This window comes from Metopolophium dirhodum, chromosome 8 (genome assembly GCF_019925205.1).
Source record: "Metopolophium dirhodum isolate CAU chromosome 8, ASM1992520v1, whole genome shotgun sequence".
Classification (NCBI taxonomy): Eukaryota; Metazoa; Arthropoda; class Insecta; order Hemiptera; family Aphididae; genus Metopolophium; species Metopolophium dirhodum.
In genome coordinates, this window is record NC_083567.1 from 33,267,637 (window position 1) to 33,283,304 (window position 15,668).

The 15,668-nt window shown below is 28.0% G+C and overlaps 1 protein-coding gene across 1 annotated transcript in view; it reads left to right on the forward strand.

The window, feature by feature from the left end:
* LOC132950487 (myosin-IIIb-like) overlaps nt 1-15,668 on the forward strand; it is a 29,946-nt gene that overhangs the window by 3,590 nt on the left and 10,688 nt on the right. Inside the window, exons 3-4 of the mRNA XM_061021978.1 lie at nt 194-298; nt 410-586. Of these exons, the coding sequence (XP_060877961.1) occupies nt 194-298; nt 410-586 (282 nt within the window). The remainder of the gene's footprint in view (nt 1-193; nt 299-409; nt 587-15,668) is intronic.

Here is a 15,668-nt window from a genome sequence, read left to right on the forward strand (position 1 = left end):
TAGATATGTATATGTATCTATTTCAACATATTTCTGTAGGTAAACATAATCTAAGGTAAAATAAGTATATTTATAAGTTATAATCAAGATATTATACTACAACTTTTTAATGCAAAAATTTGGATGTACTTTAATTTAATACATTTAACTAATTTTTCAAAAGCAATTATATTATTTTTAAACTTGGTTTTAGCTATGTCAAGGAGGATCGGTGACCGATTTGGTACATGGGCTTAAAGCCCAAGGAAAACAATTAACCGAAGATCAAATTGCGTATATTTTACATGAAACTTTACAGGTAAATTTGTTTGATTCGAGATCTTTTTTATAGTTCATTCACTAATTAAATATTACCTAATTTGTATAATCTATAATATAGTTATTGATTATGTTTATTTTGTTTCATAAGGCTCTAGCATTCTTACATCGTAATCATTGTATGCATCGTGATGTAAAAGGACATAATATTCTTTTGACTGAAGATGGACAAGTGAAATTAGTCGACTTTGGAGTTTCTTCACATTTAGGAGCTACAATGGGACGACGTGACACATCAGTAGGAACACCTTATTGGATGGCACCAGAGGTTAGTAGTACCTAAATAAAAATTGTCAATTGTATCTTAAACTTCTAAATGTTTGTACTACTTTGTAGCACCATATTATAAGTTCTACTAAAAAATATAATTTAAGCCTAATTTCTTTAGTTAAAATTAATTTATTTTATATATTTTATTAAATTTAACATTGAACAAAATCTTACATACCGACAATGACTTTCTTAAATATAATCATTTAAAAATATTTAATGTTAATTTTTTTATTAAATTTATAAATATTATATTATTAGTATTGTTATTATTTTTTTATTCACAATATTAAAGTGTAAAAAAGTAACACATGTACCTATATCTAAATATTAATTTCTGTTGAATTAAAAAGAATATTTAATAGTTGATAAATTACTTAAATCAATAAAAATATGTAATAATTATATTAATTTTTTTTTGTTAATTAAAATTCATAAATAATTTATAGTTTAGGTATATAACAACTCCCATATTTTTCACATAAAAAGTTATAAATATTTACTAAAATACGGCTATATAACACATCAGAATCAGGATAGCGTTTGGCCCATGATGATTGCTATTGCTAATAGTCCATATAATTTGATGTTAACTTGATCTTATGTGTAAAAATAATTCTATTATTGGCAATAAATATATATTTTAAAACCATAAAATTTAAATCTCTTATAGTAAATAGGTATATCCAAAGCATCTGAATACATTATTACTTTTATATTGAAATTTGATATAAACCTCAAATCAATTACAACTATGATCTACTACAGTCTTCACCTAATATTATGGTGGTTGTTATTGATACCAGATCAGCACATAACATTATTATGTATCATCATGTCCTTGAGTACCTACCTACTACCTACTTATATCTTTAAAATTATTTGTTGTTTTTTACCGATTTCTCTACCTGATTTATAATTGGTGTCTAGATACCTAGTGAATTTATGAATAACAAATAAAACATATTCCTTATTATTTTAAATTGATCTTTTTTACCAGTAAGATGATGTAATATTCACATATATTAAACCTAACATAACAAATTTATTTTCAACACTTCACATCTAATTATTTTATTTTTAATATCAATGTCAGTCGACATATTATATTACATAAAGACAACTTTGTGTGGTTTACTAGGTATTTAAAGTTATAATATTAAAATGAAATAGTTAGGTACATAAAAAAATATATATTTATATATTCATGTGTCAATGTGTTTAAATTAAATTATAATAAAATATATAAAATGTGTACATATTAACAAGATAATTAACATCATGTTTTCTAGATTTTGCTGCAGCTGAGTTATTTTATAATGTTATCATAATTTATTGTATCCGATATTGGCTTTTCAATAGATATATTAGACAACCCAGAAAGCTTTTCTCGGCTGATCCTATTGCCGAGATAATTTTTATAATTTTTAGCTTAGAAATACAACTACCTACAAATAGGTTTATTCCCACACAAATAAGTAACAAAAAACGATAACACGAGTAAATGACTGCTTAAGGTTTTCGAGTTATTTTTAAACGTGATACCGAAAGCGTTATTGTCATTATTGGTTGTTGTTGTTGTTGACCGAAGTGTATTGTATTTATATTGATATATTTTATAATGTATTTTAGCCTATAATCAGTATTTCAATTACAAATATCAATTTTATATGAACGTAGTATTTTTACATTACATTTATAAACAAATTAAACAAACTACCTGCATTACTTCTTTACAAAAAATTGTTCAAAAGTTGCGTGCCATAAATTAAATGAATTTTTTTTTCTCTGGATGCTATACAATTATGAAAATCAAATAAGTAATTTAAAACATCTCATTATTTCATAAATATGTTGTCTATTTGAAATTTATTAACTTGAAATGTATTATAATATGAGGGCTCAATAATACTAATTTTTAAAATACTTAAAGTAATTAACAATGTTATAAAAATACTGCTTGTATAATAGTACAACACTTGCATACACTGATGTCTGATAGACGGTATAACCATATGATATTGAGTAGGCGTATTATAAACAATAACTTCAGCAACATAAAAAACATGTCAGCACACTATTTGCTTTCTCTCTCTTTCCCACGCTCAACATAGACTAAACGCATTAACGCAGAATCATTTTTTCTATGCTTTTAAGTAATCATAGAGTCATTTCACCCATTACAAAAAAGATAGAGAATAATATGTCATTCCCTCAAAAATATTATTCTCTATCTTTTTTGTAATGGGTGATTTTATTCTAAGATTACTTAAAAACATAGAAAAAATTACTCTGCGTAAATGCGCTTTGTCTATGTTGCGTGTGGGCCAGAGAGAGAAAGCGTCTTAAATGCTATAAAAATAAAAGGCATTGATAAATAGTAACATAATATTATATAACCATGGAATATCTAAAATCTAAATGTAATAAACTAACCTAGTACAATAATATTATTACATATTGGCTATTTAAAAACCTCTGAATGTTGGTGCTATATAGTATATTATCATCTCGGTATGGAAAAAACATTTAAAACTATTATCAAAATACTCAAAGGGGTATTCATTCAAATTATCGACATTTAAAGATAATAATTGATGCTTAATAATTTAGCTCTTATTAAAATAACATGTTACATTCTGTAATCTGCTAAATTTTTCAGTGGGAGGCTGGACCATTTTAAGGAGGCTAAAGCCCTCTTTGGCCCCCCTTAATGCTGTGTCTAATGCCAGGTACAATTAATTCTAGAATTAAGAATAGAATCTATATTAAAATAGTCTAAACAATTATGCTTCTGGGAATCAAACAATTTACTATAACGTTTGAATTTTTTGTTTTCGTCTAAATCAATTATTAGTGATATTGATATACCTATGAAAACAGTACTCTAAAAGTTACATATTAAACATCAATTGAAATTTGTATAGGTACCGCTGATGATGCTTTGTGCATGTTTAAATTACTCAATTCGAAACATGACTATCGAAAAAAAAAATATCAAAAACTGAAACAACTATTTCATTATCTTTTTATTTTCTATTTCAAATCGCTTTTAGAATCTAACATTTGCAATTCTTATGGCACAAAAATACATTGATAACACTTACCTATCTAATCACGTTACGAATTAAAAACAGTGTTATAATTATTGGTGTGTGAATAATATATTACCTATTTGGTTTTCAATTTACGCATATTTATTTTATAGTGTCTAAATTTTCAATTAATGATTATATGGGTAATAAATGTATATATAATATATATATATTTTTTTATTAATTAGCAGATGACCTGTATTTTATATATTTAGTAGGTACACATACGCTAAGTTATTGTAAAATGACTATAAACGGAAGTGTTCTGCACTTCTGCTCTTTATGAATTACATGCCTACATTACTGTAAATTCGTATTGTTGTATTATTTTTATATAATTAATAGGTCACTATTTTATTAACATGTTAAAACTTAATTAATTTGCCACTGAAAAAAATCATGTTATTTATTCCGCCAGTTAAAAATACAACGTTTAAAATACCTAAATTTCCGTATTTCTCATATTGATTAATATTAAACGACAAATATTAATGACTTACGTTTGGATTTTACGAAGTACGTGTTTTTGTTATAAAGCATATCAAATATACATTCATTATTTACTTAAAATAGATATTATTATAATATACTTTGCATAACGCCAAATCAATTATTCTTTTACTTCTTATCAATGAGTGCTTTGATTGTATATTATGATGTCACCGAGTAATTGTTAAGTATTTTTCAGTTGTACCTATAACAGTTATTGTACACAATATAATTGACTGTGTACTACATAAATGCCGTATTATAATCAAAGTTATGATGTTAATTCAAAAGTAAGAGTAAAGTTAAGTTAAAAAATTGAAAGAAAGCTAAAAAATTGTTTTTCAGTACATATTTCATCAAATAATGTTGATCAAACAAATGTGGCAGTTTTTTAAAAGTCGTACTCATTCTAAATATTGTATTAATTTTAATTTTAATCATACATTATGAGGACTGTACTGTACAAGTTATGTAGCTTGGTGGACATTTCCACAACAAACTAAATTTCTCTAGTAGGTATTCTAGGTTTTTAAAGAAGGCTAAGTAATCTTCCATAGCCCCCAGTCCCCACCCCCATTATATATAATTTACGATACCTACACTGGCTACACTATATATCTGTTAAATTTCACTCTGTTGTCGGAATTGTCAAGATTCTTCTATTACTGTGTGTATATATATTATATACACATAATAGAATAACACGAGTGAAATTGAACAGAAAAATAATTGTTATTGACTTCTGTCAAGAAAGTCTCCGTACATATGGCACCGAGTTATTATTAATTATATTTATTATACGCGTCATCCGTTCGATAAAACCTGAAGATGGCTTAAGACACTAATCACACACGAATAGACTTGGCCGTATCCGTAAATTACGGTTGTTCTAATTTTCGCTCTATTAACAATACGCAAGAATTATAGGTATTATAGGTATATAATAAGTAATCAGTAATATCATTGATTAATGGATTATATACCTAAATACTATAATATCAATGTATGTAATACTAGCTGTATTAGCTGACTTCGTCCAGGTTAAAATTAATCTATCGTTTTCCGTTTTGATTCAGTTGAATATATAATAATGTAAACTAAATAACTGATTAATCTTATGATTTTCCACTTCTTAATTCTGGACATTGTTTGATGTAAACACGAACAAATACTTACCTAAAAGCTGACTTAAATCCAATATCGCTAAGAGGATGTCACACCCGCATGTGTTGTCTCCGTCTTACAAATGCGTACAACATAGCAAAAACTGTTTAAGCAAATTGTAATTGTGTTCATATGTACCTATTTGATTTTAATTTTTGTTTTATTTTTATATAATATATTACATTAAAAAAAAATTTTATGGATGCCATATTTTTACTATTATTATAGTAATATCTGTAACCAATGGGCAATGATAACCATTTAATTAAACAAAAAAATATTCGAATTTCGTTAGCCAAATGTTAATTTTTGTGAGAGCAGAGCAAATAACAAACTTTTATTGAAACAAACATCAATTTATATAATATGTATAGGTATATGTATATATATACAATAGTCAATAACAATAAATTACTAAAGGAAGACTGTTAAATTAGAGGTAGGGTTAGGTAACGCTAACTGCCAGGTACTAATTACGAAAATTTTGCGTGGTGGTGGCGAACGGAAATGCCGCGCGAGCGTCGACTGTGATCGAAACAGGTCATCGAGTCTCCTCCTGTCTGTTCGATGGCGGAAAATTATAAGAGGAAATAAAATAATATTCGCGTGCTTACGTTATTCCATTTTGCTGAGAAATCGGTATAGAACATCATCGCCTCCGGACGACTGGTTTTCGCTACCGCCACGCGTTTCTTTTTCTTCGATGCCGACCGCAGTCAATGATATTATTATTATCACACAGTCATCCACTGCGTACAGTTGTCTTTGCGACTGAAGTCTTTCGCTTCGTCTGTTGGCACGTTTCAATAAACAATATCTCTGTATAAAATATATTGTTTATTATATATTTTTTTTCTATATAAAATATCTTTGTTGTTTTTAATATTTTATCCGTCGTGTTATAATAATATTATGGTTGTGTTTGTGTGAATGTGTTTTATTGCGTGCTGTGTATCTGTGGATTAATATATTACCAATATCATCGTCGCCTGCCTGTTTCGAAAAACTTCAAAGTTCCAAGGGGTAAAAAGCATCTTCTAACCATAAAATAATATATGTTATTGTATTTTTTTTTTTATCATCTGTAGTCCGTAATTCGTAATTAAATTAATTTTTATGTAACAAATACTTTTAAAAAAACGATTTTTAAAAAAAAAATATTTATTACCTACTAGGTTAGTAATACTATGATGATTTTAAACAACACTATTATACATTATTTCTTATAATATACATAATTACGAATTGCTAATTATCCACGTCCTATAAATATATATTGTAATTAGACATACCAAAATATGCACGTTAGAGAATTTTACCATATTGTGCTTTAAAATGCCTATAAAGAAAATTTTTTTATGTATGTATAATATTGACATCGTAATAAGCGGATTTGACTGTATTGTTTATAAACTTTAATCAACAATTTAAATTGAAAGTAAAGTTAAAAATAATTTTATGAAAACTGAACATCATTGGCGCAAATATTTAATTTATGTTACATTTACGTTGAAATATTTTCATAACAAAACATTAAATCTAAATGATTTTAACAAACTCCTTACCTAAACTGGCATCGGTCTGTGAAGTGTTCACCCTCCGCTCATAGTTATAGTTTTCCCCAATGACAATTAGGTATTTGACTCGTTAAGGTTAACCATGTGGCCGTCTACACTGTACAGTATACATATTATAATGTATAGTACATCGTATAGGTACATTAGTTTGTGTATGTGTGTATGTTTTGTGTTGTGTTCTGTACAGTAACGTGGTGAACTTAAGTAAAGAGTGGCCAGAAGGGTAACCATTAGAATTTTTATCCAATACCTAACTCAGCTCCTTATCAGCTATCGCAAATCAACACCATCCATTAAAAAGTAATCAGCCGTCGATTGTATTCTCTGCACGCAATTTCATATCAATATAATACCTTTCTATACCATTTCTATTTATCTAAGGGTCGTGACACGTTTCCTTCAAAAGTACACTTGTAAGGTACATGTACCCTTTTTTCCGACCAATGCTCGTTTCCACAAAAACAATTTCTATACTACTAAACGGTTGTAGAATTTTTCATTAATATACTTTAAAATATTGAAAAACAGTTACATTTTTATAGCAATAATAATATAACTCTGTAGTTCTGTACCGGTCACTAACTCATGAATTTATCGGATACTTACTCATCAATATACTTTATACATAATACATATATATTATTTACATATTAAAAATTATTACACATCATGATATTTTATGGTTTATTATGTATATATATATTGACTATATTTACTTTGCATAATTATTAATGTTTTTGTAAAATCCAATACTAAACAACTCACGACTTCGGTAACTGTACGGAGTTATGAGTTATTATTATTATTCTTGAATTATATTTATATAAAAATTATTTTATTACAATTTATAATAGGTACATCAATATTTTTAATAAACTTTTTGTATTACGTCTTTGTATAATATAGAAACTATTTTGGTAGAAACGGATACCGCCTGCCCCCTGAATTAATCTGACCCTGTAACACCCTTAAAATACATTAAAAATTCCAGCACCCGAAATCTATATAACCAGAATTATGTTTTCAAAACATCCGAATTAACCGTATTAAGTATTAACCGGAATAATAACTGTAATGGACACCCTAAAGTTAGATTAAAATATTTATTCGATTACAATATTTGTAATGATGGACCATGGACGAATGAATACATCCATGCTGCAAAACTTCGAATAATTGATTCAGATCCGCCCGCTTGTTTCTTAAAATCTGAGAGATGACCACCTCTCAATATTCCTCTCAAGATCCAATATTCAACGCCACTAATAAATAAATTGTAGTATGTAGTATGTACCACATGCAATAACACGTTTTTATAATTGACTTCATGTCTATGTTATTATATTTTGTATGTACTTTTCCGTTATCTTGACTAACGCCTATAATTACCATATTTTTATAAATAAATAATCATTAATAATTTAAAATTCAAAACTCAAATTGAAAATTTACAATCACAATTATTATGCATTTTTTTTTTTTAAACTTGAATTATTTTGATATGGTTATCGTATCAACAATATTATCCATACAGATAATATATTATTAAATCGCATTTTAGCCTAACCAAGAAATATTCATATTGCATATAATTATCGTTGAACACTGATATTCAATGTTATTTTCTTTAAATGTTTTTAACATAGTTTTCAAAATATCTGGTCTAGATACTATACCTACTGCAGTAGCCTTATTTTAGCCTTAAGTCTAGATAATTAAGATAAGGTCCACCAATTATTTTAATAATTCATCAGATAAGATTAATTTTTGGATAATATGGACAGTTTTTATGCTTTATGGTTTGATAATTTTTGCGTAATTGTATATATTTGACCGGCTTAACCCAAAAATTAGACTTTCTTATAATTCATGCAAATTATGGACTAAAGAAAGTTAATACAAAAACAATACTATTCCATAATCATTAAACATAGAACAATACCTAATTATTTATGAAATTGTATACTATCTTATAAATAATTATCAATTAGGAATCATTAATAAATATTTATAAACTATAAAAATACTATGCTATTAAATTTTTTTTAATAACGTTAATTTAATTAATTAATAGTTTTTATACTAAATTCATTGTTAATGTTTGATGGTAAATCAATTAATATTTAAATAAACAAATTCTCACCAATTACTTTCTGACTACTATTATATTTCCAAATTAAAAAAATATATATCAATTTGTTCTGTGTATTTAATTTTGTACTTGCAATTATAATGCATATAATATGTATAATGTATATTGTAAATTATATAGGTATCATTGTTCTAGTAAATTTTCATTTAAGAAACCTTACTATTTAATACTCATTTCTTTTTAGTTTTTTACGTTTTCTTAAGCCTTTAAAATATAGTTGGAGAGCGTAATTTATCGAATCGTATATTATATGTGTTTATGTATCACGTTGTGGTTTAGAACACAATAAGTTGTAACCATATTATAATATATTACATTTATGTTATAATTCATGACTAAGGTTTATTAACCGTTGGTTATTGTTAAGTTCTATCTTTTGTTATTGTTTTGTAGATATATACATTTAAAAAACGTTATTTAGGTTACTAGAATAATAAAATTATGTCCGTGCGGTGACGGACCATTTAATTTAAAAGTATGCTAAAATACACCGGAAAATATGAACTAAGCATTAAAACTTTCTCTGGTTACTGTATTTGAATCCAGAACTAAGTTAATAATATACGAATTTAGTTATCAACATAAACATTATAATACTTTAATTTTAATCATTGTAGTCGGTCTGTTTATAAATTATTATTATTATTATTAACTATAAAATGTATCAAATATAATTTACTCACTTCCAGACGTTCGAACTTATGAGTGTCAAAAAAAAAATTTATAATTTTCTGTTACAAATTAATTACTTACCTATGAACTATTATATAGTTCTGAAAAGTTATTTCATAGAGTAAATCAGTAAATAGTGTTTGTAGATACATGTTTTACCAACTAGTTATTATAATATTACATCAAGACTTATAACTAAATATGATTGAAAACCTGATTTTTTTTTTAGATGGTTTTTAAACGACTAAAATTAAAATTGTTTATTTAGTAAAACCATTTATTAAAATATCATACAAATATTTACGTCAGGTATAATATATTAAGGTCGAGTAAAGCTTGAGTTTAAGGTAGCGTTACATCATATAGTTAATATATTTTCATTATAATTACAGTAGATAAATAAATATAATAAAAATAGATTTCCTAAGTATAATAACTGTACATACAAAAATCTATAATTTATATACTACTTAAAACATTTTATAAAATAGATAATAGCTCACATAATAACGAATGACATGTATTTATTAATATTAAATGTGATATTTGCTCTTAAATATTTGTTCACGTTAATATTTAGCGAACAAAACGATTTAGGTCCTGTATAATCAATGCATTTTTGACCTATACTTTTTGTAGAATAATTTATTTTTAAACCATATAGAATGTTTTCACTTTTATTAAATAAATTATTTTCTGGAAGAAAAATTTATTTAGAATAAACGAAATAGCAAATTTTGTATTACTTAAAGATAGTAGGCACAACAAGTTTTATAATTTTCCTTCTTGGACCCACCTTTATTTTTTTAATTAGTTTTTAAATTAACTCACGGCTTATACTAGGTATATAGTTAAATTTTATATTATTGGGTTTGCGTGCGATCTAATTTATACTATTTATGAGTTAAGATTTATTTAAGAAGGGTAATTATTACCTACTTATAATATTGTTTCTTTTTAACTAAGTATGAGATTAGAAAAGTTCAATAAATTCATCATAACATTTGAAAATATAAGTATTCATTATTTAGGTACATTATTAGGACTATTATTTGTTAAAAAAAATTATTCATAATAAAAACATAATAGTTAATTAAAGTTTGAAAAATCAAATTATTTTATTATATTATTTTTATTAAACAATCCTTTTTCTGAGTATAGCTATTTAAAAAATTCGTTATTAAAACATAAGTATTATCGTTTTCTTTTGAAGTAATTATGTTTGTAGAAATCATTTGAATCCGTTTGTAATTTCATTAATATGTTTATTCATATTATACATAATATTATAATATTATAATACTATCATATTGCATCGTGTTGATAAATTAATCATAAAGAAAGTGTATACATCCTTATAATATCGGTACAAAATTTAAAAATAATAAATTCATCAACCATCGTTATTTAGTAGGTACTTAATTGTACATGATATGTAATATTAAATACTATATTCATTACCGATTTTATCACTTCGCAAACTACGTGATTCAAAAATCATGTCGAATTTCTATTGATTTGATGAATATGATGATAATCTCACACTTAACATAAATAAAATAATATATGTATATTATTGTAAACTGACATCAGCCAATTCCTTCCCAAAAATAACTAATTTTATGGTCCGTAAGATTTTTTTAAAAATACAACAATAAACGATTTCATGTGTATCAAATTTGATCGTCGAATAATATTCTTACCTAGTATCTATGGGCGATGTTAAAGAGTAAAAACAAATTATTTTAACGATCGTCCTTATTTCGGCGAATCATGAAACTATGATTATTTATTATATTTAATGCCTTGTGAATGTTTGTGTTTCTGTAAAACACGATTAAATCGACGATTCTAGGTTACTGGTTAGGGTGATTTTTTAATGCTTTCTCTGTAATTAAAAAATATAATGAATAATAAATAAACGTCCCTTGTTCATATATTTGTATTACCTAATGATAATCTTTTAAACGTGTAATCTTCTGACTTATAAGTTGTATTTAATATTGTCAATCAATAATAAGCACTGAACGTTCACAAAAAGGAACGGTGATTTCTTGGAATTTACTTAAATAGTGAAAGTTGAATGACCCTTCAAAAAAAAAAAAAAAAACAGAAATCGTCAATTTTCTATTCGGGGTTCAAATAGTTTACTTCGATGAAGTCATCTTTCTTTGTACATTCCTAGAGTGTTTGACGTGTTTCATACCATATATATTCATATAAACGTTAACAATATGAAAAAAATCGTCTTGAAAATAATGTCATTCATTGTTTTCTTTATATTTCATATGAGTTATGACTTATGATAAAAAAAAAATCAGTACCTATATTAGAAATATAATTTAATTGCACACTTGTACAGTGTATACTATAGACAAACAGCATATACAAATACAAACTTGTTTCTCTGCGTTTTGTTTTTATTAAAAAATTAACTAAACAATATTTCTTTTTCTCTCTTTTTTTTTAGTGCTACATAGTCTTTCAAGCGTATTGCACGCTTCTACCAAACTTCTGCATCAATTATAAATTTGGATTTTTATATAACCTCTCAAGATCATATTTTTTTCGTCTCATACTCTCCATTTTGGTTTTGAACAGGACCGTGAATTTTCCGTAAAATTTTTCTTTCTATGTGAGTAGCTTCTATTCGACTCCCTGTGTTGTGGACCATGTGTGCATTACTATTGGTCGTAAATAGGAGGTTTACCATTACGGTTTATATGTTGTAGCTTTAGAGAGTAGTCTAAAGCTGTGCATCTTATTCATGGCCAATTAGGCTTTGTTTGCATTACTTATTCTTAACTGGATTTCATTATGCATTTTATTTTTGGTGTTTATGTTGACTAATTGACTCCTAAATATTCAAATTCGTCGACTTGCTCACATAACAATATAATATATTGGGGGACGGAGTAGCCGAGCGGACTAAGGCGTCGGTTGCAACGCGCACCGACGCCGGTATTCGATCCCGGCTACGGGCGGCATTTTTCTTCGGGCAATCACGGTGTCCGTAGAGAAAAGCCGCCATCTCCCACCCGGACATGGCAGATGCCTCTACGGGTGCCCACTTAAAAATTCTGCCAAACACAAACACTCACGTGAAAAAACTCACCGTTCCAAACCCTACCACCACCACAATACAACCTTACAAACAGCTAATGGCCATAGATGCCGGGCTTAAGGGTTAATAAAAAAAAAAAATAAATATATATAATATATTTCAATACATTTTAAGTTTACTGGTCTGTTTTCAAAATGTTTTTAAAACGGTGTACCAAGAGTTCAACCTTTTCAAATAAAAATGAATTATTAACATTAATACACTATAACATAATATAAAGTTTCGATTTTATGACCAATAATGCAAGGGGGGATTGAATGTGCACCAACGCGCTGCGGCCTGCGTGTATTTGGTCGACTAGCGATCGAGTCCGCGCGCTGAAGAAACCGTTCTATAATTCACTATATTATGCGCTCGGCCGTTTCGTTTTCCATTCCATTTGGTACGATGCGTTATGCCAGGGTCGTCGACGTCGTTTTCACTAACTCCCCCGTGCCTTGGATAACAATAATCACAATGCAGTACGTCAGTACCTATCTAATATCTATAGTATAATATAATATTCGTCAAGTAAAAAATATAGGTTATCACCGGTGAATTATTTGCACGCGAACCCACAGTCGTATATAATACTAATGCACAGTGGGCCGCGGCGGCGAGTCGTTGCGTAAGTCGTTATAGCGTCCGAAGTAGAGAAAAGACAGAAATAATAAGTCAAAATATAAAAAACTTTTCGAGAGACGCAGAGGGAATTAAAAGAAATCCGCCGGTCCGTCACAAACACGTAGGTATTATAATATACCTACTGTATAATTGGTTTCCTTATATTTTTCGGGTTTCGCTGCTAATATATTATTAAGACGCGGCCGTCGGTGAGAGGGTCAATCGCGGCCAAACTATATATATATACAAATTTGCACTAAACGATTATCGTTATGAACACGATAGTCGAGAGTTCCGACTGCAGCAGAGACGTCAAGTATAATATAGCGCCTATATAACAGCTGTGTGTATATACCACAATATTATGTATTATTATTAATGTAATATAATATTCCGTTATTCGTATCTTATCATCCGCCGCGTGCCCATGTAGAATATTGTTTTGATAGGTACGACCAGTTTGGCCGACGATTATTAATATACCTACGGGGGACGGGACCGGTGCAGCGGCAGCAGCAGCAGCACTGTACCGTCTCACACAACACAGCCGCGGCTATCCGATTTACATATTATACATAATAATAATATTATAATGCATAATTTTCAAAAACAAAATTTTTTCTACGGTTTTCGTTCGCTCCTACTTTCGACAACGGTCGTCGTTAACACGTTTCACGGCGGTATATTATTATGTATGCGGACAAAATATATGACTTGCAGGCGAACTGAGAATTGCATCAGCGGCGAGAGACTTGTACCTATTTTGTTTTTTACCGCCGCAAAGACCCGCTGTAAAAACAAAATACATATCTTCCATGATTCATATCGCGTGCGTGCCGTCCATTTGAATATCGGCTACATTGCAGTTCTCTCGAACCTGTCTGATGGGATAATTGAGTGAAAATTGCTCATCGCTTTCGCGGACCGGCTGATAGGAACACCTATATTATAAATTATTATTATAATATGGCAGCATAGTATGTTGTACACAATAAAATATAATAATATTAACAATATATTGCGTCCTCCGTATATAATCGACCGTGAATAACTACTGTCAGCACCCAAGATTCCCTCGAAATGAAAAGATTCGTGGCCATTTACCGCAAGTACCTCTATAAATAGGTAGGTCGTGTGCGCAATACTACGATTTGCTTGTACGTGTTACTTACTCCGTGGCTGAATTCTTCCGTGTATACTTAGGTATAAGTGTATAACGGTAGTACAGTATATTATACTGATGTTTGGTTAAAAAAAAAATCACTGAATAACCTGATCTAATCGTACACATTTTGATTTTGTAGTAAAATGTTATGGAAATCAATTAATTTAATAAAATAAGTACACAATTAAGTATAACAATTTTCAACTTATAATGTGCATAATGCCTGTTTATTTTTACTATATATTCGGACATATCTGTTTCCTTACAGTTTCAGATTATTTAGATTATTACTCTTAATAATGTGTTAAATTATCGTCACGTAGTCTTTGCTATTTTTACGCGTCTTCAAAATTCCCTAAATTACTGATACTCATACTCGTAGGTATGATGTTTTCGGGCAAATATCATACGAGTACCTACCAGTTGTATCCGATAGTATTCCGATTTCCGACAAATCGCCGAAGATGTCTTTTAAAACGTCCATGACATAATTATTCTTAAAGCTTAAATACCCACCCACAGCTAAGTACCTACTAACTAAAAAATTCTTCAAATATTAATTTACTTTTGACATTTGTCATAAGCAAAACCTACTTTTGTCGCCTCTGGTATCTTACCCTCTTCTGGTTCTGGAAATGGTAAACTGCGACAAAGTTAACATTTTTCCAAATAGGTATAGTCGAAATGTAAACCGATAAAGTGATAAATCAGATAAAATATACAAGATATATAAATACCTATATAACAATTATGCAAGCTGCGATAAAATCGATATATTACAATACATAAACTAAGACAGTTAACAAATGTATGAAATTGCAATGTACATAAAAATTGCTATAATATATACTATATGTTGCTTGTTGCTATAAATAAACATTAAAATGATGAAATTATTTGATATTTGGAAATTTGATTGAAGTTGGTATAAGTTGGTTAGTTCTTACAATTATTAATAGTATCTAGTCTTATAGTGTACGGCTGTACTATACAGTACCGATAAACACGCCCTTCGTTAGATATTTTCCGCCCTAAAGCA